Source organism: Pseudopodoces humilis, chromosome 6 (genome assembly GCF_049639895.1).
Source record: "Pseudopodoces humilis isolate 2021_Gansu_Grassland_sample_001 chromosome 6, ASM4963989v1, whole genome shotgun sequence".
In the NCBI taxonomy this organism is placed as follows: domain Eukaryota; kingdom Metazoa; phylum Chordata; class Aves; order Passeriformes; family Paridae; genus Pseudopodoces; species Pseudopodoces humilis.
Window position 1 is genome coordinate 5,968,984 of NC_142205.1, and position 26,299 is coordinate 5,995,282.

General features: G+C 49.7%; 1 protein-coding gene across 1 annotated transcript; it reads right to left on the reverse strand.

Annotated features, from left to right (window-relative positions):
* Nucleotides 1-218: 218 nt before the first annotated feature.
* On the reverse strand, nucleotides 219-24,417 carry ATOH8 (atonal bHLH transcription factor 8). The gene is made up of 3 exons (XM_014258848.2): nucleotides 23,995-24,417; nucleotides 9,821-10,012; nucleotides 219-1,863 (listed from the first exon to the last, which is right to left on the reverse strand). The coding sequence occupies exons 1-3, from the start codon at nucleotides 24,415-24,417 to the stop codon at nucleotides 1,858-1,860; spliced, it is 621 nt and encodes a 206-aa protein (XP_014114323.2). The 3' UTR covers nucleotides 219-1,857.
* Nucleotides 24,418-26,299: the final 1,882 nt, after the last annotated feature.

A 26,299-nucleotide genomic window follows, 5' to 3' on the forward strand; every position in this document is an offset into this window, starting at 1 on the left:
TCTGGCTGGGCCACACACACACAGGTCCAGTTTCTTGCTGGTTCTTGAAAGCAAATGCACTTTAAACCCAGCCCTTTGACATGAGTGCAAACAGCCCCTGGAGCATTTCCCTTGGTCAGTGAGCTCAGCCCCTCTCCCCATTATAACCTAAAAAGCTGGCTTTAAAGTATATAATAAAAGACATCGTTAAAAACTGTGCTTTAATAAAGAAATACAAATGACAATCTAAAAATGTATTTTATTGGGCTGCTAATAATGACCAGCGGTGAGAGTGGAGGGGGGAGCAATATAATGAGCTCCTGGGAGGGGGTTTGGACACAGCTGTCCCACGTGTCCCAGAAATCTGCTAGAAGACATCTCGAGCTCACTGGGAGCCAGGGGACTTGGCATCAAGCAGCCTGGCACCCCAGACTCAGGTTTTGCACAGCAGCTCCCCAGCCTGGGGCTCACCAGCCAATTGCTCAGCTCAGGAAATAAAACAGGCAGGCACTGAGGAGTTCAAGTTTTGTATATTCACGTCAGTAAAACAGAGACTATTCCCTCCCTTGCCCAGTGATTCTTGCCTGCCCCATCCCCTCGCCCGGCCCAGTGCCTGGCGATGCCTGGCCAGACCCACTCTGGAGTAAGTCAGACACACGGGAACCTGATTCCCACTGAAGTAGCCAGGATGTGAATCTGGCCTCACAAATAATATTTCCTCTTGAGATTAACAAAACACGTTAATCTTGGTTTGGAAACTCCTATTTTTTCACTTGAAAACAGAACTCTGTCCCTCCATCATTAGCAGATGTCCTGCATAGGAACTGCATTACCTATAAAGTCTGCTTACTCCAAGCAAATGTTTCTCCATCTCTTCTCTTTTTTTTTACTTCAATTTGAAGTGAAAGGTACAGTATAGGATTCAAATGCTTTTGCATTACACCGGTTTCTGACCACTTGAAAAACCCCATGGAAAAAATGACTTCACAAACCTGAAACACCAGCTCAATCATTTTGCTGCACTTCTTTCTGCCCGGCTGAACTTTCTTACAATTTCTTTTTTTTTTCTCTCTCTTTCTCTCTCTCTTTGCTTTGCATGGCACTTTGCTTCTGCTTGTTTAATTTTATTTCTTTATTAAAAAAAAAAAAATTCATAGCTCCTGTTTCAGCTCTCACTTCGTGTCAGTATTTCTACCCTGTGGATATATCGCACAGGCAGGAACATCAGGAAATTGCCCAAAAGGCAGAACTACAGAGTAGCTCAAAGGAAGAAGCAAACCTGAACGCTGAAGTATGGTTTGGTGTTGTCCCAGCTCTTGCCCACACCAAATGCTGGCTCCAGGGCTGCAGGCAGGGAAGAGCAGGCTGGAGAAATAAGAGGTAACTCACAGAAGGGTACAGAAATTGGGCTTTGTCACCGACAGCTGGCTGGCCTGCTTGCCACGATCTGAATGGCACCTCTGACTTTTCTTTGGCTCAAAGATTTAACATTAAGGCAAAAATTAGACACAGTGTAGAAGTTCCATCAAATCTTTGGCACAACAGTAACAACAACAACAACAAAAAATTACTGTACACATGAGCTGAGAGGGTAACATTTCCCAGTTAAGCAAAGGGAAAAGTGCTAAATAAATTGCACGTACTAAAAGGTGGCTCGCTTAACAACAATAAGAAGCATCCCTGTCCTTTTGTTTTTTCTTTTCTTTTCCTTTTTTCCTTTCTGTTCCAGAGATTAAGAAAGTTCCTTGGCCAATCGTCATCTCCAATAGGGGTTTCTGCAAAAAAGCTGCTTTCAGTCTTCATCTGGATCGTGCAACCTTTGCCAAGACCAGATGTAACTCTGGCTGGAAGCTCTTCTGAATCCTCCCTTCCTGGTTATTACTCCTGGAAAGAGAAAGATGCACCATGAGAACAGTGAACACATGGTGTCCCGGTGACTCCTTGCATGGACTGTCGCTGACGCACGCGGGAGCATCCTTGGGGACTGTTGGCCATGGATCTGCGATTTTTAAGAGTTGGGCCCACAGCAGAACCATCTGTAGGTGCCCCAAAGGAGGCCAGAGCCTGCATAGAGGAGAGGGACTGGCAGACAGGAAGAGGAAGGGCTGGGGAAGAAAAACAACACAGTAATTTGGTGTTGTGTCCAACCCCTGATGCAAAAAAAAATTAAAAAATAAGAACTGATGGCAAATATCTGCTATTTTCAGTTCAGGAGCTGATCTCAGAAAGCAAAGGAGTTGCAAGTAGATGGGCCTATGCAGAAGATGGGCTTTCCTTCCATACTTGAGTTGTTGTATTGAGTTTTCTGCAGGCATGGCTGCTCAGTCTGTGGGACTGCAACTTGTCCCACGTGCCTGTGCATCCCCTGCAAGTCACAGCCGTGGCAGATCACTTGGGAAATTACATTGGGCTACAGAATATTATGGCCAGGTCCATAGGAAAATGGTCAACTCCAAACCATGGCAGCTTCAGACAAGGAAAATCTCATCTAAACCCCCTTTGGCATTAAAATAAGTCCCACAAATATCCCACAAATAATCATTAGCACAGTTCAAAACAGAGCAAAAATCCTCAGGGCCTGAGGATTTCATGAGATCACATCTCCATTGTCCAAACTGCCTTCATCACGTGGGCTCTAAATCCTCCTTTAAATAACTTAGGAATTAGAAACTTGGAAATGAGATCACATTTAGCTAGTGCTACCAGCTTTTCTTGCTTTTTGCCAGTGGATTTAAAAATCTTGCAGTGTGCAGTAGAGATTCTGAAAGTCCTTTGGACACAGTCACCAATTCCCTGGACAGGTCAGCCATCTTTCTGTCACTCTTCACAAGGTCAAACTCCTTAAAGCCTGGCCTGAAAAACTTTCTTCCCCAGTCTGTTTTGTTTCTGAACTGCCTCTCCTTTTCCATCACTGGATATTGTAACATCAGGGTATAAAATACTAGTAACCTACTGGTGTTTATTTGATTTATGACTATCATTAGGGCAGCTGCTGTGGGATCAATGATTACACCTGATCATCCATGACAGGCCAAGGGACAGGGGAACCTAAAATCCACCTTTTCAACCCCTCCTGTCAAGTGCAGACCCAGGGAAGCTCAGGACTGCCCCAGGACCATCAAGGTTTCTCTTGATAAGAATATTTCGCTAACAGCACCCAGGTCACCCTCCATGCAATAAATGCTGGTGTCTTCTGGACCCCAGATTCCTGGAGCTGTCTCTGGGCAATCCTACCTAATGCTCCTCAGAGAAGATGTAGAAACTATTGCCCTAATTCAAGACTTTATTTGGGATTTTGAATAAATGAGGTTTAGGTGGGGAAATGACAAACAGCCCTGTGTACTGCCAACACTTCTGTTGGGAACCTCCAAAAATATATATATTAATATATATATATTTAAAAACCTGTAATAGAAAAGTCGGTTGTTTAATTTATCCCACATTTACCTATGGAATGAAAATGTAAAAGAAGGGAAGCAGTGACCGCTGTCATTAATATTAAAAGACAGCAGAGAGATCAAAAGCATTTGTGGGTCTGGGAAAGCAGGATGGCTTTAGGAAGAGGAGTCTCAGGGTCAGGTCTCTGCTCTGAAGTCTCTGCAATTGGGGAAGATCAACCATGGGGGGACAAGGGGGAGGATGTACAAACCAGGCAAGGGCAGGTAAGGGCACTTGTGCTGTACCTTCCAGACAGAGGAATTGGGAAGGGGAATGGAGAGATCCCCCTGCAACATGATGGAGATGCCCAGCACACCCCACTGCCACCACTCGATTGGTCCCCAGGCACTGCCCAATGCTTGGCCATGGGTTATGTTTGGTGGGAACAGGCTCTTTTATTTCCCCCTCCACCCTTTTTCACTCCAGCCAGGAGCTCTGAAGACAGATTTATGATCCTGGGTCTGCTTTAAACTAATAACATCAGAACTCCCATGGCTCTTGAATTTGACAACTGGCCCAATGACCTTGGTGAGTTTGCAGCATCCCGGAGCATTTCAATCTCTATAAATCAAAGCACTTCTGGAATTGAGTCAGCCTTTGTTCCAGGGCTTCTCCTGTCTCTTCTACTCACATTTTCCTTTTGCTGCAGTTACCCAGTGTCTGTGGGGTGGATCTTACCCTATTCTTGGCAACACCCTTGCTACAAAGGGGATGGACCCTATGCTGGGATCCTGCTTCCACCACGGGAGCAAATCCCTGGTTGGTCTTTGTGTGCTGTGACTGCTCCAACACCCCTTAAAGCAAAGGGGCTTTTGGGGTGCAACAGGGGAATCCCACATCACATCTTTTTGTAAGGAAAAGCTTTGGGCCCTTCTCTTTGGGGCACTGATGCTCAACACCCCAGTGGGCCAGTGCAGGGTGTGCAGTGCCTTTGGGGATGCCCTTGGGGTAGCTGCTGCTGCCTCCCTGTCCTGAGCTGGGTGATCTTGCTCCTGAACTTGTCATGAGCCTTAGCACCCATGTCCCAGCTGCAGTCCTTGTTTTGGGCTGCAGGGACATACAAAACACAAGTGATAAGCAAATGAATCTCGCTGCCCTCTCGCTTTAAAGCAGGTCCCTGGGTGGGTAATCCTTCAGCCAGCATGCAGCAGGGATAACTCATGGCCGGGCAGACCCAGGTCCCCTCTGTCCCCCCAGGGATGCTGTCCTGTGGCAGATGGACAGATGGACAGGCGGCTCAGAGCTGCTCTCCTGTGGTCCAGCTCCTCCCTGGAGCCCGCGGAGCTGGCGGCCATGGGGATCAGACTGGCTGGCTGCCCGCTCTCGCCGGCAAGTCCTAGCAGGGAAATGAAGCTATTTTTAAAGAGAAACCTCTGCTAAGCCAAACTGCAGGGAAAGGGAGGTCGAATCTTGTTATGAGACCCCCTCTTCCCCACACAGGATGGGACGCCACGAGGAAGAAATGCCATGCAGATCGTCAAGGTTTTACTGTGCTGGCTCTGAATGGTCCTGATAATCAATATCAGATGATCAATAACAGCAAGACCCTGCAGCCGGGATCATCTGCACAAACCAGGGGGTGGGAGCTGTGGCTTTATCTCGGGGCTTTGTCTAAATAAATCACAAGTCATGATACAGTGTTATCAAAAAAATATGCTTCAAGCAAATGGTTTCAGTGCTGTACAAATCAAGTCTGCCACTACCATTTCTCTCTTATAATATAAACCCTTAACTTGTTCACTCCTGCAAGTAAATATGCCTGCAGAACGATCCCCCTTCCATTTTTTTCTGAGGGGATAAGTGTTACCTACAGAAGAAGCTCTGCTTTTAGCAAAGTAGCAATGAGGGGGACATCAAGGTATGGCACAACACCACAATAACTATTTTATATAATGCAATAATTACATGCATAATGTCAGCCCTTTTAGTGCAGCAGGCTGCAACAAACAGAAAATCTTTTCATTCCATATATGTTTCTATATCATTTAATTATCTGGGAAAAGATATATATACAGTGTATTTTTAATTTTTAATTCCTTGCGTCTGTGCTCATCCACACACACAGGCACAAAAACAAGAAACTAAATTCCAGCCGAAAACTTTTATTGAGCTCCAACTGCTCGCCTGTTATTCATAACCCAGTTTCCTCTCTCACAAAGAGACCTTTCGCATGGTTTTGGTTTTTTTTTTTTTTGAAATGTGTGTGTTTCTTTTTTTTTTTTTTTTTTTTTTCCCCCCTTCTGCCTCGCTAACAGCTGCTCGCAGTGTTGTATCCTGAGTGATGATGAGGTTCTGAAAGTGTTTTTTTGGAACAGATGGCCAGGAGAGAGCTGGGGAATGTGCCAGCAGCGAGCTGGGGAATGCGCCAAGTCCTGCAGTGACTGAGTACTCCGGGTTCCAGCTCGCGTGCCTTTCCCCTGCCCTCTGCCCCAAGTGGCGCCAGCAGGACTTCCCAGCTCGCGCTCCGAACATCTGGAGTCTGCGACTGCCAGAAGAGCCGGGACGGGGGGAGGATGAAGCGGAGAGAGAGAAAAAAACTGCCTCACCCATCCCTCCCTGCTCCGGCTGGGCTCCCACGGCCGTGGCGATGCTGCTGCCTAGCACGGGGGGCTCGTCAGAAGCAACGAGGGGAGGGGAAGGGAAAGAAAAGGAACCTTGCCTCGGGTGTTTGGGGTTTTGGGTGCTGGGTGTGCTGTGCAGGGCGTTTGTCCGCGGTTGGATCCTGCTCTGTGTAGACTGAGCTGCTGTGGTTGTGCTGGTTGCTGGGGAAGTAAGTTCTGCCCCGCAGCTTTGGGGCCAGATCCTGTGGGGCTGGGGGGCTGTGATGCACAGCTCTGCACCCCTACAAATGTCAGTGTCCAGGGACAGCCCCCAGCTGTGCACCCCACAACCCTACCCTGATCCTGAGCTGCTTTCCTGCAGGGCACCAGAATGCAGCCCTGTGGGGGGAAAGCTGGAAAGAAGAGACTGTGGGACCAGCAAGCTGGACCCCAAACATGACAGAATCCCTGATTTGCTTTCAGATGACCCCTGGCCACTGAGGATCATGTGCCATGCAGAAACAGAGTACCTTGGGGGAAAGGAAAACCTGGACTTCCCTTTCTTTTGCTGTTGCATCCTCTGTGCTGCTGGAGAATGCTCCTGGTTGCAGCTGAAGGCAGCTGCCCCCCTTTTTCCAGAACATCAGTGTGGCTCCAGCAAGATTTGGGGCTCTGCTGAGGGTGTTGCAACCCAGATCTCCAACGTGGTGAAACTCTTGGGTGCATGGTTAAGGACAAGGCTTAGCTCAGATAATTTGTATAACCAAGCAAGAGGCAGTTCTAAAGAATGAAAACTATCATCAGAATTCACCACCACCCCCCCACAGCCAGCTTTTTTCCTTCTGTTTTAAGAAAAGGCATCTGAAGCCTCCTTTGTTGCTTATAAATGAGATCTCCCATCACCAAACACCCTCGTTCAAGTCTCAATTGCAAGAACTAAAATCACCTTATAACTGTAGTTAGGACAGAGAAGGGGATTTTTTTTTCCTAGTCAACTTTGAAAGACTAAAGCCAACTTTTCTAATTAACAAAATGGGGACAGAAAGCGGGGGTAAAACCACTCAGTAAATTTCCTATTGCAACAGCAAAAAATGAACAACAACCTAACATTAGGGACACAGGATAATTTGTCCCCAAAAACAAAGCAAAAGGCAATGCACAGTCCAGCAAATGCAACATCTGGAGTCCCTGCCTGCCAAAACAAACTCCAAACAGCTACTTTTCTGTGTGAAAAGCTCACGGTGCCACAGCACATCACAACCAGAGAGCTGAGAGAGTGAGAGAGGCAAACAGACAATAAAATGGAGATGACAGGAGATAAGGGTCTTGTGGACCTAACGTGGAGCTCAAGGAGCGGAGGTCTGTGCTCAGGATCGCTGCGATTTTTTAAAGCAAGAATATAAAAGGAAACTCAAAAAAACAATAACAAAACAACCACCCCAAAGTCGATAATTCAGAGGAACTGCTCAGTGAGCAGTGGTTTCAGAGACCTGATTAAAAACACACAGAGCTCACAAAAACGTGCCGATTTCAACATTAATGAGGGCGCGGCGATTTTGGGCCAAGCCATTGTATCCTCATCCAGCCGCCCGTGTGAGACCCCCCAGGAGAGACATCCCTTCACACCACCTGACAGCCAGAGCTTGGATCGTCGCTGCACAGCCATCCTGGATCTGTAATTTCCCTCTGACAACAGCCTTTTCCTCCCTCATCCTCGCAATTCGCTTGGCTCAAGGAGAAAGGGAGACAAGAGGAGTCCTCCCAAGCCAGGCTTTTCCTCCCCACTCCTACCTACTGGGAATTACCAGAGTTACCTAGTGGTACCTGCTGGTTTTGGCTCATCAGCAGATGGATGTGCTCTTGCCATTACCTGAGCAAATACTGCTGGAAATAAAACTGTACTTGTCATCCATAAGGGAATCTATGTGCTCTGGGGCTGCCTTAAACTTGCAGCAGAACTATAATTTCCAGCAAGAAAAACAAGACAGAGCAGGGATTAAGACCCTGCCTTGGGTACCAAGCCTGGCTTTCTTTTCTGAGAGGGCTTTTGGAGAAGGGTTAGGATGGGTGTCCTTCAAGAATGTGAAGAAAAGGCAGATTTTCTCCTGGTGATGCTGTTTCTGTGGGTTGGTGGTGCCTGGGAGGCAGGAGCTGCCCTGGTAGAGTTCCATTGTTCAGGCACTCTCGATGGGTTTGGGACTTTTTCTCCGCGCATCCGCTCTGGAGAGAACTTTAGAGAGCAAACACCATAAATGGAAGGCTTTTAATTCTTAATTTATTTTTTTAATTAAGGATGGGCCCAGCCCTAACCCTCAGATGTTAATACCCTGGGATTTGGAGCCATTTAAAATCTGGCTACTTGTTTTCTGTCTTTAAGCCTGCATTGGTTTACATGTGCCAAGACAATGAGTCTCAGCCTACTGGGCACCCAAAGCCTGAAGAGCAGCCCCGAAATATGCTGAAACCCATGAAGGATGCTCATTCTCTTCTTTCCCTCCATTCTGACTTTGGGAGGAGATCCAAGACCTAACTAGCAATCTGCTAAAGCCTCACAAAGGATGTTCATTCTCTTTTTGATCTGGAGAGCGGTCCCAAGACCCAACCTCCTGAAGCCCCAAAAACAGTGCTTTTCTTCTTCCCAATCTTAACTTAGAGAGGAGACCCAAGAACCAACTCTCACCTTGCCCCAGGGTTGGTAGCACCACTTGAGTGTCCCTGGGACACCGCTGCCTGTGGCATTACAGACCCCAGAGTGAACCCCCAATTTTGGGCTGTGCCCAGGAGCTTCCCCACAGCTCCCAGTCCCAGGCAGTGCTGTCAGCCGTGGGCAAGCGGTGCCGTGTCTCCGCCTGGCACTGCTGCTCCGCGGGCATAAATACAGCCCGTGACAGCCAGAGGAAGCAACAGGGAGTGTGCTATTGTGTTTATTTATAAACTGAATTGCTGCAGGATGATTTGTTGGGCTAAAGAGGAGGAAAAGTGAGGAAACCTGCCCGAATCAGAGGCAGATCTTAACAACACCGGGGAAGGAGCCTGCTCCCCAGCTTAGCTGCCCATTCATCCATTAAAATCCTGCTGATTTATTATCCCGCCTGACAAGCAAGCTCAGAGAGCAGGGGGAAGTTCAATTCAAGTTTACAAAACTCTTTTTGTCACAAAAGCCTGAACAAAGACATCAATCACTCCTTTAATTCACCCATGTCACTCTCTGAGAGGAAAACTGGCAGAACGCTCTGCTTCCTCCTCCTGCGGCTTGACGATGATTTCACCTAATTGGTTCAGTGTTAAGTAACCTAAAGGAATGCAAGGCATAATTAGATTTAACGTTGTTTCCTCAAGATACCCACATGTCCTTCAGGTCATACATCTTACTAATGTGTTTATACATACAGTGTCTCCATTAGCTACCTTTTTTTTGTTGTGGGGTGATTTTTCTCGGAGATAAGTGTTAGATTAAACAAAACAGAAAACACAGGCGGGTGACAGTGTTTTACAGGCTCCGAAAGGCGACTCAAGGTTGGTTTGGTTTAACAAGTAACAGTCCCAAAATGACTCTTAATAGGATCACGCTCGTGTTGAAACACACGATGGGCGACTAACAGGGGAAGAGCCTGGCGCGGAGGATGGGAGGAGAGAAAAGCTTTTGATTAGGGAGGAATGTGGTTATTACAAGATCAGATGGATGCAGGAGGAAAAGAGAGAGAGAGAAAGGCAAGGGATAAAAAAAATCAGGCAAATTTCACAAGGTTCAGAAAGGAAAGAAACCACTTTGGATTTTTTTTTTTTTTGGCCTTTTTTTTCCCTCCTTTTTGTAACTTTTACCATTATTTAGGGAGTCAGTTGGGGGAGAGGCTGTAACATACCTTCCTTTTTTTAGATCTTCCTTCTGCTTGTAAGGTCCTAGTGCACTGCTCCACGCATTCAGAGAAGCTCATGTTACTGTGGTCAGCGCTGTAATCCAGGTCTGCTAGTCTGGCCAGGGAAAGGATATAGTTACAGGCTATTCTCAAGATGGCCAGTTTGGACAACTTTTGACCATAAGAATAGCAGGGAACCTAGAAAGGGTAACAGGGAAAAAAAAAGAAATAATTAAAAATTAGGCCAGATAAACAAAATATCTTACTTGAAGTAACAAAACAAGTGTGGGTTATTTTCTTAGCAGTTTTAACATAAATAGAAACTCTAGTGATAAAATACCATATGGTCCCAACAGGTTTTTAAGAAGAACTCCCCTGCTGATCTCCATGGGGATGAAAGCAGCACGAAGCCTCTTGATTTCAGCAGGGCAGTTCTGCTTAAAATGTGATGGCAGGATACAGCCCAGGACATCTGCCTGCTGCTCAGTTCACTTTTTGGAGGCCCTGTTTCTTAGAAACCTGCATCCCCCTGCCTTCCAGTAACTTGTCTTGAGTAACTTACTCCCCACAGGTAGCTCCCATGTCATCACAGGTCTTGCAGAATAAGGCAGTAAGAGCATCTACACCACAACCTGGTGTTTTTGTGCTCAAACAACATCAGTTGTGACTTTCAGCCCATGAAAAAACACGATGTTGTTGAGTGGCAAGACCTTGAGGAGGCAGTAATTTCTACCTGCTTAAACAGTCCATCACAGTACCTCACCCAACAAAAGAGACCAAAACAGAGCCTGTTTCAGGGAGCTGGGTGTATCTTATGCAATTAATTTCCTCTTAACCCTAAATATTTCTACTGTAATGTGAAACATTCGAACAATTCCAACAGAACTGAATGCATCTCAATAACTGAGCAGTATATGGCCCCTGCAGCAGAAGGATGGGTTGCTCTTCAACCATCATCCAGCAAAACACTACAACTACACTCAATTTTAGGCATACAGCTTTAATTTGTCCAGCTTAGAGAGAGATCTTCTGTGTTCGATAGGCTTGGGCACCCCATTTTCTAGTTTGCAAAATTGCTGAAGGTCACTCAGCCTTTTATGCACAAGAGTCTATTGCCTATGGGAAACTGAAGCTGTGCATTCATCTGAAATGCATCCAAGCCCCTCAGGTTGTCTGACCACCTGCCAAAGTTTTCACCGTAATCAATCATTGGAATGCCTCAATGTTTCTCTACCACCTGCCCCTGTACCAGTCTCCATCCTCCACAACCCTCTAGGGTGTCACGCTCAGCTTAGGGCTGGAGATTTTTATTTCCTCTTGTCATGCTCATGCCTCAGCTTCTCTCTCTTCCACAGGGACACAAAGATGGGATCACACCTGGAATGCTCTCCCTGACTTTACAGAAGGTAAAACGGGTTCAGCCCCTCCACAAACCCCACAGCAGCCACACACAGATGCCAAAGGAGGAACAGACCAGCTCAAGGCATATATAGGATTTCCCCAAGTGTTCTGCCAGGCTCCAACTACCATCACCTCCCTCACTTCAGCTAGATGTGCCATCCCCATATTTAGCAACCCATGATAGATCTTTTCTATCCATGAACTTGGTCTGGTAAGCTGACCCCTGCTGATTTGGAGCAGCTACATCTTTCTGCAAAACGTTCTCTCCAGTCTATATAATTTTTTTTCTCTTTTTGCTTGTTTTGAACTTGGCTCCTACTGTCTTCCCTTGAGGTACTACAGTGGTGTTTTAGAAGAGAGGACAACAGATATTTATTCACCTCCTGTGTGACATATGTTTTTAGTTCACCATTATCTCTTCAGACTCTTTTCCAAAAGAAAAAGATTAATCCTCCTTAGCAGACAGTTGTATGGAAGCCATCCCATATCTTTGATGACCCTTGCTGCTCTTTCCTGAACCCTTCCTAGTCCCTTTGGAGCTGAGATGATCAGAACACAGAGTGTTCATGTTGTGGGTATATATATCTAACAGATGCTTATGTTCTCTGTTTTAATATTCCTTTCTTGCTAACTCCCGATTTGATTTGTGACTGCTGCCAGACACTGACCTGAGACTTTCCTTGAACCATCTAGAGAAACCCCAAGGTCACCCTTCTCTGAAATAATGGTCAGCTCAGGGTCTATTACTCCATATGTGGACTCTGGTATGGTTTTTTCCATATGCATCCCTTCACTTTATCTGTGTGGTATTTATTTCATCTGCCATATGATTAACTAATCACTCTGAGTCATGAACTTCAGCACAGCTAACAAAGTCATAATTTCAGGTGATGGGACCTGACATTCCCTGTTTAAAGCAGAGCTAAGCTCAGAGTCAGATCCTGATTTGTTCACCTGTGACATTGCTCCCTGTAGGAACTGGCCCTTTTTCCCTACCCCCCATTCCCTGCCTGTACTCTGATCTCTAACCCATGCTCCCACCCAGGCTGTTTGGTTTAGTCTTTCCTAGGGAAGACTTCTGCCATAGTGCTTATGGAAATACAAACTAATTGCCTGGATCACCCTTACCCATGACCACAAGGATTTTAGTACTGTTTTCCCTATGTACAATACAAAGAATCTTTTAGGATCGAAAACACCCCTAAGGACATGGACTCCAACCATTAACCCAGCACTGCCAAGGCCACCACTGAATCATGTCCCCAAGCACCACACCTACACATTTTCTGAGCACTTCCAGGGATGGTGACTCCACCACCTCCCTGAGCAGCCTGTTCCAATGTTTGACCACACTTTCTGTGCAGATATTTTTCTAATACCCAATCTAAACGTTCCCTGTCACAGAGTTGTGCAGAGCCAGAAGGTCCCATCAAGGTCCCTTTTCTCAGGTTGAGCCCCCCAGCTCCCTCAGCTGCTCCTCATCAGACTTGTGCTCCAGAACCTTCCCCAGCTCTATTGCCCTTCTCTGGACATGCTGCAGCACCTCAATGTCCTTCTTGTAGAGAGGGACACACAAAACTGAACACAGGATTGGAAGTGTGATATGGTTGAGGTGCCTCTCCAGAAACCAGCCATAAAACTTCAAATAGTCTTTTTTTAATACACACCATCTGCTACTGATACTCCTGAAAATACAAGGAATCACAGAATAGCTTGGGTTGGGAGGGACCTTTAAAGGTTGTCTAGTCCAAATTCCCCCCTGCAATGAGCAGGGACATCACAGAGAATCTGTTTAAAAGCCCCTTTTTATCTGACAAATCCTCTCTCTAAATCCCTGCCTTCACTTTTTTTGCCAGCATTACGCACCCAGCAATGCCCCTGCCCTCAGTACCTGGTCCCCAGATGCAATGAGCTGAATTATTTTGAAAGCAAGAGCTTCAGGCAGCAGGAACACCCAAGTCTCTTTTGACGCCAATGCAACAAAAACAGCAGAGACCCCAGATCAAACAGCATCAGGAAAGAACAAAGCAAGATGGAAACTAAAATGGAAGGATTCAGTGAAATGTGGGAGTAATTTCAGAATTAGAGAAAGAAGGAAGTTAAATCGAGTGGAAGGAAAATAGACCATGAAATCCTTGAGGCTGATGCACAGACGCTGTCCAGTGACAACACCAGAAGGCAGGCTAATGTCTCTTTTCCTCATCTGTTTTGCTCTTTCTTTTGTGTTTTGGGAATTTTTTTTTTTAAGGAAACAAAAAGAAACAAAACAAAACCCAAACTGTTTTGCAGGACGTGTTTGCTACAAAAGGCAAGGAAGATCTCAGTGCTAACACAGCTGACAAAACCCTCAACTGGGATTACACAGCACTTTTCCCACACTACTGCAGCAGAATCCAAACTGGAACCATATGCCCATGGGAAGAGGTCCACCTTGAGATGTTCAGACAGTCCCGTGATGGGAGTGGGGCACCAACATTAAGAGATAAGAGGTTTTATGCCATGGTAACAGTGTTAGAAAAACTATTTCATAGGAACCCTCCCTGTCTTGGCTCAGCTCCTGCCATTTTAATGTTTCCTTTTGAATTAAACATGGGAAATTAAGAGAGGAATGAGCCACTTAGTTCAGATCAAGAGTCAAAACTTCCCCAAGTGTGTCTGTGTGTAACTCTGGTATTATCTCTTCTTTAACATAAAGTCAACAGGAAAGAGGGGACAGATTTGTACAAATTGCAGTAAAGGGTGTCAATGACAAACCTCGATACCAAGAAATCTCCAAAATCCAACTGAAAACAGAGAGAGTGTTTTAGAGGTGGGAAAAATTCCTGAGGCTGGTGTGGCCCTGCAGGTGTGACCCTCCCAGCTCCCACAGAGTCTCAACACAGATCTTTGGCAGGCAAGAATGTGAGCAGATATTGGTCATGCTCGTGGCAAGGACCAAACCCTCTCCTTCTGTCACCTCCTTGCTCCTCAAGCCTGAACTAAACAGACTTCAGTGCTTGAATGGGGCAGCTGTGAGCTGAGCAGGTCCATGCAGAGTCAGGGGAACCAGGCTTGAGTTCTTGTGCTGTTAATGAAAATATTTCCCTTATCTGACCTCGCCGGTCTCTGCCCAGCAGCAGCACAGCTCACCATCTTGCCTGCAATATTTGCAATGATTAAAAGGAATTAGGAAGGAACTGCAACTGAAATTTCACACCAGTCCTGAGGAATGCAGCTGTCTGCTAGAAAGGCAAGGACACCAGCACCATCCTCGGCTTTGGGACATCAGCACAGAGTGAGCTGGCACGACAGGAGCCAGAGCTTCAGTCAGAGGATGTTTGTTAGTTGTGCCTGCAAAGGGCTCTGCAGAGTCTCATGGGTCTTATCAGGGATCCCCAGGCTGGCAGGAGTTGAAGCAAGGCAAGATGAATACTCCTGGGACATATTCCTGCGCAGAAGAGCCCTTCTTTGGCAGGGAAGTAGAATGGGATGTGACCTAACAGGTCTTTTCTATCCTTGACGTCCAAGATTCAGAGGCAGCGCCCTTGGAAAGCCAGAGATGCTCTCTTTGAAGTCTGTGGGAAGTCTGCCGTGCTCTTGACCTGCAGCCAGCCCTCTCGAGGAAGGCAGGGATCCACTGCAGTTCCCCAGAGTGTCACTGTCATTCACCAAAGACACGGCTGGGAGCTGGTTCTGACATGGCACAGCAGGGAGGGCTGCAGGATGAGGAATGACTCGGGTGAAAGGGTACAATTATCACCGTGCCACATGAGGCTACAGGGCATGTTCACCGTGATGGGTCTGCAGGAAACAACCAGGAGCATCCCATGCACTTTAGGAGCATTAAGCCAGTTCACACCATTGAGCTTCTGTCTGCATATCTCTGTCCTTATCAATAAGATACCATTTCCATAAACACCCTCTGGTCCTGTACAGATAACATCTGCAAAACCAAGTCTGCTTTTACACTGCATGAAAATGCTGGGGGGTAAAGAAGGGTGTTGCGTGCTGGGGGTCCAGATGTCTCTGTTACCATGCTCAAAGTGTGATTTAGCAGCACAGACATGCACAGATCTCCTCCACGTGAAAGTCACACAGGGCAGAACTGGGGCTCCAGGGCACAGCAGGGGATGGGACAGCCCTAAGGCAGTGTTTGTGATGCAGCATAAGCTGAGCCCTCCTGACAGCTAGTTCCACCACAAGCCATAATAACATGCTGAATCTACCTGTCTGCTAATTCATCTGGTTTATTTTTATGCTGGGAGTTAAAACACAACAGAGCCCCTCTCCTTGCCCTCATCCCCCAGGAAAACATTTGGCTGCCTCTCCCCTGCATCCCGACACGCAGCCCAGCAGCGCTGTCTCATTGTTTGTGCTGTGCTTCCTGCCAAAAATATTTCCAGAGGTTCATATAAATGTCCAATACTTAACAGTTCTGGCTTTTGTACATCCCTTTCTAACCCAGGGTGAGTCAGACACATCCTGGGGCTAAGACACCTTGGGGGAACAGTGGCAGGGTGGGGCAGCAGGATTGACAGTGTCCCTTGCTTGTTGGCCCTGAGCACAGGGGAAGCCCCTCTTTCATGATCTCAAATTATCTCCAGGCTGGCATCTGTAGAGTTACTGTGGATATGTGGATGTGAGGTATCCTTCCTCATCCCTGGAAGGATGCCTTGTCCCAAGGCCAAGCTGGATGCGACTTTGAGTAACTTGGGCTATTGGAAGGTGTCCCTGTGCATGGCAGTGGGGTTGGAACTAGATGATCTTTAAGGTTCCTTCCAACCCAAGCCACTCTGTAATTCTATGAGTAAGATCCTTAACAAGCTGAAGGCCTTGCTCAGAATATGATTGCCTGTTTTCAAGACATGTTACATTGTATTTTTGGGAAGGGTTTGGAACCAGCCTTTTTCTCTTTCCACCCAGTTCTGGGGGTAAAGTGAACACACATGGGTCCTTTTTCTTCTTGCAGGACTCATCTGATGACTTGTTTGGTGTGTTCAGGTTCACCAGCAAGGTGACTTGGCTTTCCTACCTTGCTCTCAGCAGCTGCAGGCCCCGAGTCCTTCTTATATTCCAGGTGGGACAATGATGACTTTTACAGCTGTACGATGGAAAAGCCTGCAAGTTTTCCTGAGACATCCTTTAGCAGTCCTGCCAGATCCCTTCAGCCTTGACTCCCCAATGCCTCCTCCAGCACAGCAGCAACCAGGATCCACTGACCACTCCTCTGTGCCACTGGAGCTCACTACACTGACCTGGACCTTTGCAAAGCCAGGTCTTGCTGTGTGGATGTATGGCATGACCCCAGGGGACTACTTCTGGAAAAGGCCCCTATAGAATCACAGAATAGTTTCAGTTCAAAAGGACCTTTAAAGGTCATCTGGTCCAACCCCCTGCAGTGTGCAGGGACATCTTTAACTAGATCAGGTTGCTCAGAGACCTGTCTAGCCTGACCTTGAATGTTTCTAGGGATGGGATATATGTATCACCTCTCTGGGCAACCCGTGTCAGTGTTTTACAAGCCTCATTGCAAAACTTTTCTTTCTTATATCTACTCTAAATCTACCCTCTTTTAGTTAAAAGCCATTATGCCTTGTCCTATGACAACAGGGTGTACTAAACAGTTTGTCCTCATTTTTCTTATAGTCCTCCTTTAAGGGGAAGGGGTGAGGGGTGGGCTGAAAAAAAATCTCCCAGAACCTTCTCCTCTCCAGGCTGAACAATCCCAACTTTCTCAGCCAGTCACTTGATCAGCTTAGTGGCCTCCTCTGTGCTTGCTCCAACACATCCACATCTTTCCTGTGCTGAGGATCCCCGAGCTGGATGCAGCACTGCAGGTGGGACCTCACCAGAGCAGAGTAGAGGGGAAGAATCACCTCCCCTGACCATCTGTGGTGTCACAGTGTCAGATGTTCCACAGAGCTCTAGTCCAGCCAGCAATGGGCAGCTATTCCATGCCATGAGTCTGAGAGGCTTCTGTTTCTCTGCCACCAGAATGCAGAGGCAAAAAAGGGGCAGCCCTGTGCTTGCAATGCAATCCCATCAGTTTGGAAGAAAGCCTCACCCCTGCCTCCCCACTGGGAGCAAAGTGCCCAGGCCCAAACCCAGCTGAAAAACGCCAGCAGGAATGAAAGCAGCACCGCTCAGGCAGGAGCCCCAGTCCTGACCGAGGTGCCTTTGCCTCTTGGGTGGGTCCACGTTGTCAAACAACCCAGCTCCTGGTTCCCTCCCAGCTCCTGGCTCCCCCATCGCTCACATTACAAAAACATGAGTTCACTCCTTGGAGCGAATGAATTGGCTTCCTCCAAACAAAACCTAGGTGTGGTGCTGGGTGAGTTCACCCCGGGAATCTCTTCCAAATGGCAGCTGGTTAATGCTACCCCAGGCCTGGCTCTGCTCAGTTTGGACAGTCCTTCTGCAGCTCCTGCAGATGTTTTGCACCCCCAAAGCCTCCTGCACATCCTCAGGGCACACAACACACCCCCTCAGTACCCTGCCTGAAAAGTATCACATTGCTGGGCTGCAGCAAAGGTCTTACCTTATTGCTGGCTCTTTGAACAACTTCCCAAAAATAATAACTAGACAGAAAGTTACTGGGATTATCAGAGGAGAAATCCCAGGGCTACTGGGCACAGAAAATCTCCTCTGAAAGAGGCTGCCTTCCAGCACTATAGTGTGGAAAGCCTTTTTTGGGTGGTAGTTTAGTAGTGGCCATCTGCATCTCTGAGGCCCAATGGATCCAAAACCCCTGGCATATAGGAGAGCAAGCTCCACTGGAGATAATGGCATTATCAGACTCTTCAGTCACCAGCCACTGTTGGACACCACGGGGTTTTCACCTCCCTTGCTACCACTGCTGAGCCCCAGGAGCTGTCATGAGCCCATGGCAGCTGCAAAGGAGCACAGGCTCCCCCAGCACGCATGTGGCTCTGCTTGCATCCCTGCATGGCACAGGGGACAGTGCAAACCAGGACCAGGATGGGATATATCACCTGAGGAGTACATGTGGCAAACACCAAAGGAGATGCAGGCTGGGAACAAAGAGCCTGGGGAGCTCTGCTGCATGGTACTGAAAAGTGTCCCACCTCCCCACTGCAGCCTGGAAAGGAATTTGACAGTGGATTAAGGCAGGGAGCAGAGGCTGGATTCAAAGCTTGATGGAGAAAAGCAGACTCTTTTCTCCAATTTCAGTGGGAGCCATAAGAAAACACAGAGGTTAACTCAGGGTGGCTGCAGCAGGCAGAGCAAATACCTCCCGACAGGAGCAGGATTTGTAGCAAAGGATAAAATCAGCTAGACAGCAGCCAAGGGAGCAAAAAAGCCCTGTTCTTGGTGACACACAGTCATTGTTTTCAGAATTTTTTGTCCTTTTGCCTGGTTTCTCCCTTATTTTCTTTCCTCCTGTGTTGCTTCAGGCCAGTATTTTGTCATCTTCTTTAGCTGTTAAACCACAGGGCCGCCCCACTCTGGGCTCTAAATATCCATCAGCGTCACTTGGGACTGGCAGCAGCCATGGAGATGCTCTGGTTAAGGCTGGGCCATTCAGTGACAACACACAGCGGTGGCACTGCACGCTGTGTCTGGAAGATGCTCCTGCTCTCCTGAAGTCCAGCTGCATCCCTCCAACAGCCAAACCTTCCTGCTCATCCTTCACCCCCAGAGAGCTCAATGGGTGGTTTGTCTTCAGGAGCTGGGTTTTAAGGCATCTTAGAGTTTCCAGCTGGTGGGATCACAGAGGGATGAGTCACTGGGAATAGTGCTGGGGGATGTCAGCAGGTGACTGAGGATAGCTCTCAGCCTCCCCACCACACAGAAAGGACACGTCAGCGACACTGGTCACAGGCAGGGTCCCGCCTGCAGAGGTGACAAACCACAGCCACCCTTGGGATGACACACAAAGAGGGCGAGCACGGAATGACGCATCCACAGAGCAGCCTCAGCCTCCGCTGGCTTGTGGCTAAGACGCTGCTCAAGCCACAGCTCCTGTCTCCATTTACTGCCTGATTTGTCCCTTCAAACCCCTGCAGACAGTTTGTCCCCACAGCCACAAAACCTCCTCCTGTAGCCTTGAGCTTCTGCTCCTGATGTCCCACCATGCTCCCAACGGGAGCGAGCAGGGTCTTTTCTGCACTGGTTTAACAACAAGCCACAGCAGCCATGTGCATGCTGGCAGCACTAAGTGAAAGGATGTTAGTGTGTGTGTGGGGGGGGGGAAAAACCTCCATTCCAGAAGCTAAAAAGCCCTATAAAACCCTAAAGTATCTCCAGAACTCGTATGAGTGCAGAGAGCAATGCTGTCAGCTGCTGAGTCAGAAAATGTCCTGGCAACACAGTGGTGAAAAGATTTAGAGAAACGCCAATACCCTTCAAGGGAAGATGAATGTCTGTGGACACATTTGCTCGTGGCACAGACTCCAGCTCACTGCAGCTCGATACATCACTCGCTTCAGGAGGAGCTGGACAGCAGTGCTCCAGCAAGAAACCAGATGTGCAAGCAGAGGCAGGCTCCTGACCAGGAAGGCTGCTGTGGTTGTCTCCATCCATCGAGGGAGAGTTTGCTGCCACCTTAGGGTCTGTCAGCACCGCTGAGGAGCTCGATCCCAGCTCCTGGGAGTGCAACATTCTGGTAGGAGCTGGTTTGCTTGGCTGTCCACACAGCCTCAAGGTGAAGAGTACTATCTCCTGCTGGCAAAGGTCTCCAGCAAAAAACCTGGTGGCTAAGGCCATACTGCAAATAAACCTTATGATGGTTCAGTTTCACAGGGATTTGCTGGAGTAGGAATATCTTGCTGCCAATAGGAATTTTAAGACAAAAAATAATAGAGGCAGAATTGCATTGCATGGAGAACAGTTGCTTTGGAGATTGGCAATGTTGTTGTCACATCTTGTCTCCTCCAGATGGTTGCACTGCTTCATGAATTTGAACATCCACCAGCACAGGGGCTGGCAGGAGTCTTCACATGGAGAAGATGACCACAGGTCCTTGTGAACTCAGTGCTATGTCTCTGTCTGCATCAGAGATGTTTGGGTTCACTGGCCACCCACCGTGGCAGGGAGAGGAAGAGGAACATGGTGGAAGTGACAACCCACAGTGTCACATGTGGAGGGTCCTACAGCAGCTGGGGCAGTGCAAGAATTCACTGACCAGCCCTGCCAGGGCATTTGAGGGCAGGAGACCAGTGCTCCAGATAGGAGCTGCACAGTCACAGGGACAGGAGCAGCACCCAGGAGGGACACCAGAAAGGCAGCAGCAGAGGGACAGTCAAGTACAGAAGTATTTCACCACCTCCAAGTGTTTCAGAGCAGGTCAGTGTTTTCCAAGGAGAAATACACTGTTTGTCTCAGAAGTCTGCTGTCAGTGGAAGGACCACTTGGACAAATGATGCTTGGCAGACTAAGGGGGAAAAATCTCTTCCAGACTTAAGAGTTGGAGACCACAAGCACCAAGACCAGGGGGAAGGAGGTGTATCTCAGGAGCATCTGCTCTTCAGTCCCACTTCAGTGCTATGGCCGTATGGCAAAGGCAGCGGCTCAATACAAAGAGAGAGAGTAATGCTTACTCCTGGTGGCTGTGACACCAAGGGGTGAACACACTGGCAATGCCACGTCTCTCCCAACAGCAGGCAGCTTCCCAGAGCTGGCAGCTGCCCGCTTCCCTCCCACCTCTGAGGGGGCCCTGGCCTCCGAGGCAAGCTGGGGACAGCTCAGTCCTCAGGGACACGGCTGGGTTAGCCTCTCCTTGTGTGAAACAACTGTATTTGGCTCTTCCTCCACCAAGAACTGGGAGAAAAAAAAGAACCCACACCCCTTCCTGCCATCTGGAGACTTAGTCGACACAAGCCAAAACATGTGTGCCATATGTACACAGCTGTGGAGCGCAGGGACGCCGCCATCAGCCCATCTGTCCGGTGTGCTGCGTGCCAGTCGCTTGCCCTCGGGTGGGCTGCTGAGACAAGGAGAGTGTCCTGCAGAGAGGCATGACTTCCCTTTCCTCCTCCTCCCCCTCAGCAAGCATGGATGGGCTCCCTGCAGTGTGGCCGTGGTGGGTCTGATCCTGCATGCAATGGGGTGTTATCTCATGTGTGCCAGTGGGGATGGGTATCTTCAGCCTCAAACAGGGTAGGGACAGGGATGACACCTGCATGGGTGTTAGTACCAGTGGCTGAGCAAGGCTCCTGCTTCCAGCAGCTCCACGTGCAGCACCTGACCCCTACCCAAAGGAGCGTGGGGCCAGGGTCGTCTGTGTGCAGGCACGGCACAATCCCCTGCTCCTCGCCCGCCTGTCTGCAGGGACATATCAGTTTCAGTGCCTCAGGAAAAGCCTCCCAGCTGCTTAAGAGCCTGATATGTGATGACAAGGAGGGGACGGAGGACTAACCAAGGACCAAGAAGGGAGGCCTGCAGCAGACAGCACGCAGGGATTGCCTCTCACAAGGGGCTGAAATATGCCCTGGCATGTGGGAAGATGGTGCTGACCTGAGGCAAGAAAAAGTCTCCCTATTTCATGTGCCTCCTCCAGGGCATCTCCATAGCCCTGCTTCCCACCCACTGGCCAAGGTGTGACAGAAAGCAACCTACTGTGTCCTGATCTGAGCTGCACCCCACAAACCCCTCGGCAGTCACCGCTGCGAATGACGTGAGTGACAAGGCAGCGCCGTGCGTGTGTGCAATGAAGATGACTGTCACCTGATGTCACGTACGGCACCAGGCACGCTGCTGGCAGCCCCACAAGAAATGAATACAAATGTCATCCAATGATGGTCGGGACAGCCAGCCCACCCCTCAGCAAATTGCTAGGAAAACCTCGTGGCAAACATTTCCCAGAGAACGATTTCTTTCTCTCTGCAGAGTGAATATAGCTCTGCCAGTATGTTCCTGTGCTGACCCTAGAGACTGGCTTTCATGGGAAGAGAGGACAGCAACTTGTTCTCCAGGCTCTTTGGGCTCCCAGCTGAGTCCACGGCTGAACTGATTTATAGAGACAGGGCCAAGGCCAGGAATCTGAGGCTTTTCAAGAGTTGCCCATTTCCCAAAAGAGTGCGGCTTTAATTTGTTGCCTGCCTGACTTCTACTTGAGGCTCAGCCTAGAACAAGATTGCCAGTGATTTGGGAAATCAGTGCTACTTCCCCTTGCGGTTTTGGTGGTGTAGATGTCTGTCCATGGAGAATTAGACTGACACTTCCAGGCGTGTTACACACAGTCGCCAAACAACCAAAATATGGAAGCAGCTTACAGAAACAAAATATATCAAGTCTGGAGTTTGCATCTACAAGGGGTGGCCTCAGCACTGGGGGACAGCACCCAGCACGGGCTGGATTGCTGGGTTTGTAACAGCAGCAGTCTGATCCCACCACTGCAGAGTGGTCAAAAATGCTCTAGTTTAGTTGCTCAGGGATTTTCTCCTGACATACAGCCATGGTCTCAGCCTCTGAAATCTGTTTGCAGAAGTAGATGATGGGAAAGGATTAACTCTTGGGGTGCAGCCACCCACGACACAGCAGTCACTGAGAAGGGCTGCAGGCAGCATGCTGAAGATAGGAACAGGCACATTTCCTCAAAGCAGGAGAGAGGATTGAGCCCTAAAGAGAGCACACTTGTGGAATGGCTCAGGTTACTAATGTCCAGAGCTCCCCTGCAAGCAGAGCACGCTGCTCCCACCAGGATGGAGGGACCATCCTGGGAGAGGTGATGCTTAGCATCTCACAGTCAGACTCATCTGCAGCCTACAGCCCTCCGAGCCCTGTGCATCTTCTCCTTCCTGCACACCTGGAATAGTCCCATCAGCATTTAACAGAGAGGCAGAAAAGACAGCACAGCTGGGCTTGAACAATGTGACAGCACATATTTGTCTATCACTGCACTGTACACGGTGCCTACATGCAGAGAGGGCTGAGTACAGGGGCCAGGGCACTGATTTATCCTTGTGCAGAAGATGCAAGAGCTTTGCAGCTTCTCTGTATCTCTCCTCATCCTGGGGAAGTGATGGGAGGATTTTGACCAAAACCTTTATCTCTCAAAAGTACCACCCTGACACTGTGGACCTATCCCTTCACAGACAACCATGAGGATTTTCAAGTCCTCTCAGCAAGAAAGCCCAGCACCAGATACACTTCAAACACATACGACAGTAAAAACCACGGGAAACTAACTGGTGGAGGACCACAGCTCAGCTCGGCTATACCTAGCACACAGGGCACATAGAACGTTTCAGAGTCTGCTGCAAAAACCCCAAGGGTTCTGAAGGATCAGGCACCCTGCGCCAAAGTCAACAAGAGCACGGCGCTGCCCAAATTCCCGGTGATCCCTTTGGGGCAGTTCCCGCAGCTGCCCAGCCGGCAAGTACACGTGCTCTTGGTACAGAAGCATCACCCCAGCTCCCAGCTTGACCAAGTCCCTCTCTACACACTGTTCTCACCCAGAGAGATTCCTCGGGTTTGTTTTATTTTTCGCCCTGTATACCACTCTCCCTCAGGGGAAAAAAACACCAAAAAACAGTCCAAAACTTTCTAACTGCAAGCAAATTAAAGGCCCTTATTTATTTATCTTGAGTGTTAGCACAGTTCTAGGGTTGGTACTTCCAGGCATTTTGAACCGACTTCCCCTCCTGTCAGGCGGCCACTCGGCTCCTGCCCTTCACCTCCCCTGGCCCCGGGCGGCGCGGGCGCTCCCCGGTCCCTGCGCACCCTCCAGCCCCGCGGGGGTCCCGGCGTGCAGAGCAGGGGGCGGCCGGGCCGAGCGCTGCCCGGTGCCCCCAGCCGGCGGGCGCGGTGCCCGGCGGTGCCCGGGCGGCGGCAGGTACCTGCTTGCGCAGCGCCTCGAAGGCGGCGCTGATGGTGTGGACGCGGGTCCTCTCCCCGGCGTTGGCCAGCAGCCGCCGCGTCTGCTGCAGCGCTTTGATCTCCGGCGAGACGGCGGACGCCTCGCCCGGCCGCGGGCGGGGGGAGGGGGGGGGCGGCGGGGGGGGGGCGGCGGGGAAGGCGCTGGCGGCGGCGGGGCCGAGCGCGGCGCTGCGCGGCTCCCAGGCGGGCGGCGGGGCGGCGGCGGCGGCGGGGGGCGGTGCGGGGGGGCCGCGGAGCCCGGTCCGCCGCCCCCCCAGCACTTTGACCCCCACGCGGAAACTTTCCCAGCCGCCGTGCTTGCGCCGCAGCCGCCGCAGCCCGCCGAGCTCGGCGGGGCACAGGCGCGGCCAGGGCTCGCCCTCGGCCAGCGGCGCGCTCCGCATGGCGCGGGGCGCTGCGCGGCGAAGCTCAGCCGCGGCCGCTCCGCCGCTGCGCTGCTCCCGATGCTCCCGATGCTGCCGCTGCTGCCGCCGCCCCGCTGCCGCCCATCTGCGCCCGCCCGGCCGCGGCGGGCAGCGGAGCCCCGGCTCCGCCCGTCCGTCCTCCGAGCCGTGCGCCCGGCCGCAGCCCCGCGCAGCTCCCCGCGCCTCCTCCCGCCGCCGGCAGCCGGCCGCCGCGCAGATGAGCGGCTTTAAAGAAACAGGAAGGCTGGCCTTTTTTTTTTTTTTTTTTTTTTTTTTTCCCTCTTCCCAAAACAGCTGTGCTGCCAATCTCCTTTGTTCATCCCCCCCACCCCCCCTTCCCTTCCCTCCCCTCCCACTCCCACTTTCTTCTTTAATCTCTCTCTTCCATGCGATGGAAGAGAAATTCTGCCCCCCGGAGACTCGCCGCGACTCGTGTGCGCTTCCCCCCCAGCCCCCTGCCTTGCTTCCCCGGGGAAATGTGTGATTTGTTTTGGTTTCCAAACCACTTCATCCCGCTTCTCCTCCCTTATCACTGGTTTTCCGCATCAAGACCCTCATCTGCGAGGCACGGGGTGCCTGACTTCACGTTGCCTTCCTAAATGTGCCCGGGAGCGCAGCCGGCACCCCGGCGGGATGGGAAACTGGGGGAGCTCCGGTGAGTCCCACACATCCCTCCCGTCGTTCGCGGAATCCTTCGGTTGCTGCTCCGCCACCGACTCGGACCCACTAGGAAGAATTATTCCACAGTATCAGTCTGCCCTGTTTTTCACAGAGCTAACAAGGGAGCCTGCACATGTGGGTAACTGCTACCAACTTTGGGCTGCCTTCTGCTAGCACCCCAAAACCCCTCAATTCCCCTTACGTCAGCCTCGAGGGAATCAGGGCCAGGGGTTTCTGCAGTGGGCAGATGGTATGTGAGGGAGGGATAGAGAGATGTAGTTCACAGTCAGAGCTGTGGCATAGCTAGGAATAAGCTGCATTTATCAGGATTGTAGGGAAAAAATGGGGTGGAAGGGACTTCAGGAGATACTTTGTAATTTTTAAAAGTATCTCTGTTATTTAGATACTTGTCTTTTCAAGTCATCTAAACCCCTTAGACATTAAGTTGTGCTGAGAATCAATGGGATGCAAGCTGTGAGATGCTTGAATTCATAACAGTGAGAGGGATGTTGGTTCCTCACCCTCCTTCTCCTCCCCTTCCTCCCATGGTATGTCAATCTAGCAGCCATCAGCACTATGTAGGGTGAGGAGAAGGAGCTTCTATTGACCTAGTGTAGGTCCATGATCCAAGACAAGCTCTACCTGATGACTGATTTCCTCTTTCTACTGTGGCCAGGCTGCCCCAGAGCAGATGTTGCAAGGATTTTCTTCAAGTGGAGAAAGCAGAGGTTGTGGAGAAAGTACTGGAGAAGATGTGCCGAGTCCTGGTTCAGCACCGTATCTGTGACAGCGGTGCTCCCTCCTCCATTACCTCCCGTGTCCCAACTGTCACTGTGGTTTGATTTTTCTTTCCAGGAGGACTTTAGGTGAATCAGTTGAAGTCAGAAGTGCCTGACTTCCCAGTGTGGGTAGCAGCACCCCCCTGCCTTGTAGTGGTGCTGGCAAACCGCCCTGATATCCTCAGCTAGAGCCTGTGAATTATTGCTGCTAATGCTAGGGCATGCCTTAATGACTGTTTTCTCCATCTTTCATCTTAGTTCCTCTAACTCTCAAAGCTGAGAGCCAGCAAAGGGATTTTCAGTTGACCATGTTTCTCCCACGCATCCCAGTGAGTGGCAGTAGCAGCAGTCCCTCCAGCAGGGTCAATCCTTCAGTGGGAGCCTCTGTTAAACATTTGGTGGCTCTTCACACCAGAAGAGGA

Bases quoted from the DNA above. Each gene is read 5' to 3' on its own strand.
- ATOH8 (XM_014258848.2), bottom strand. From the start codon at position 24,417: ATGCGGAGCGCGCCGCTGGCCGAGGGCGAGCCCTGGCCGCGCCTGTGC. The intron at 10,013-23,994 runs GTACCTGCCGCC...TACCCTTTCTAG, and splicing joins TCGAGGCGCTGCGCAAGCAG to GTTCCCTGCTATTCTTATGG.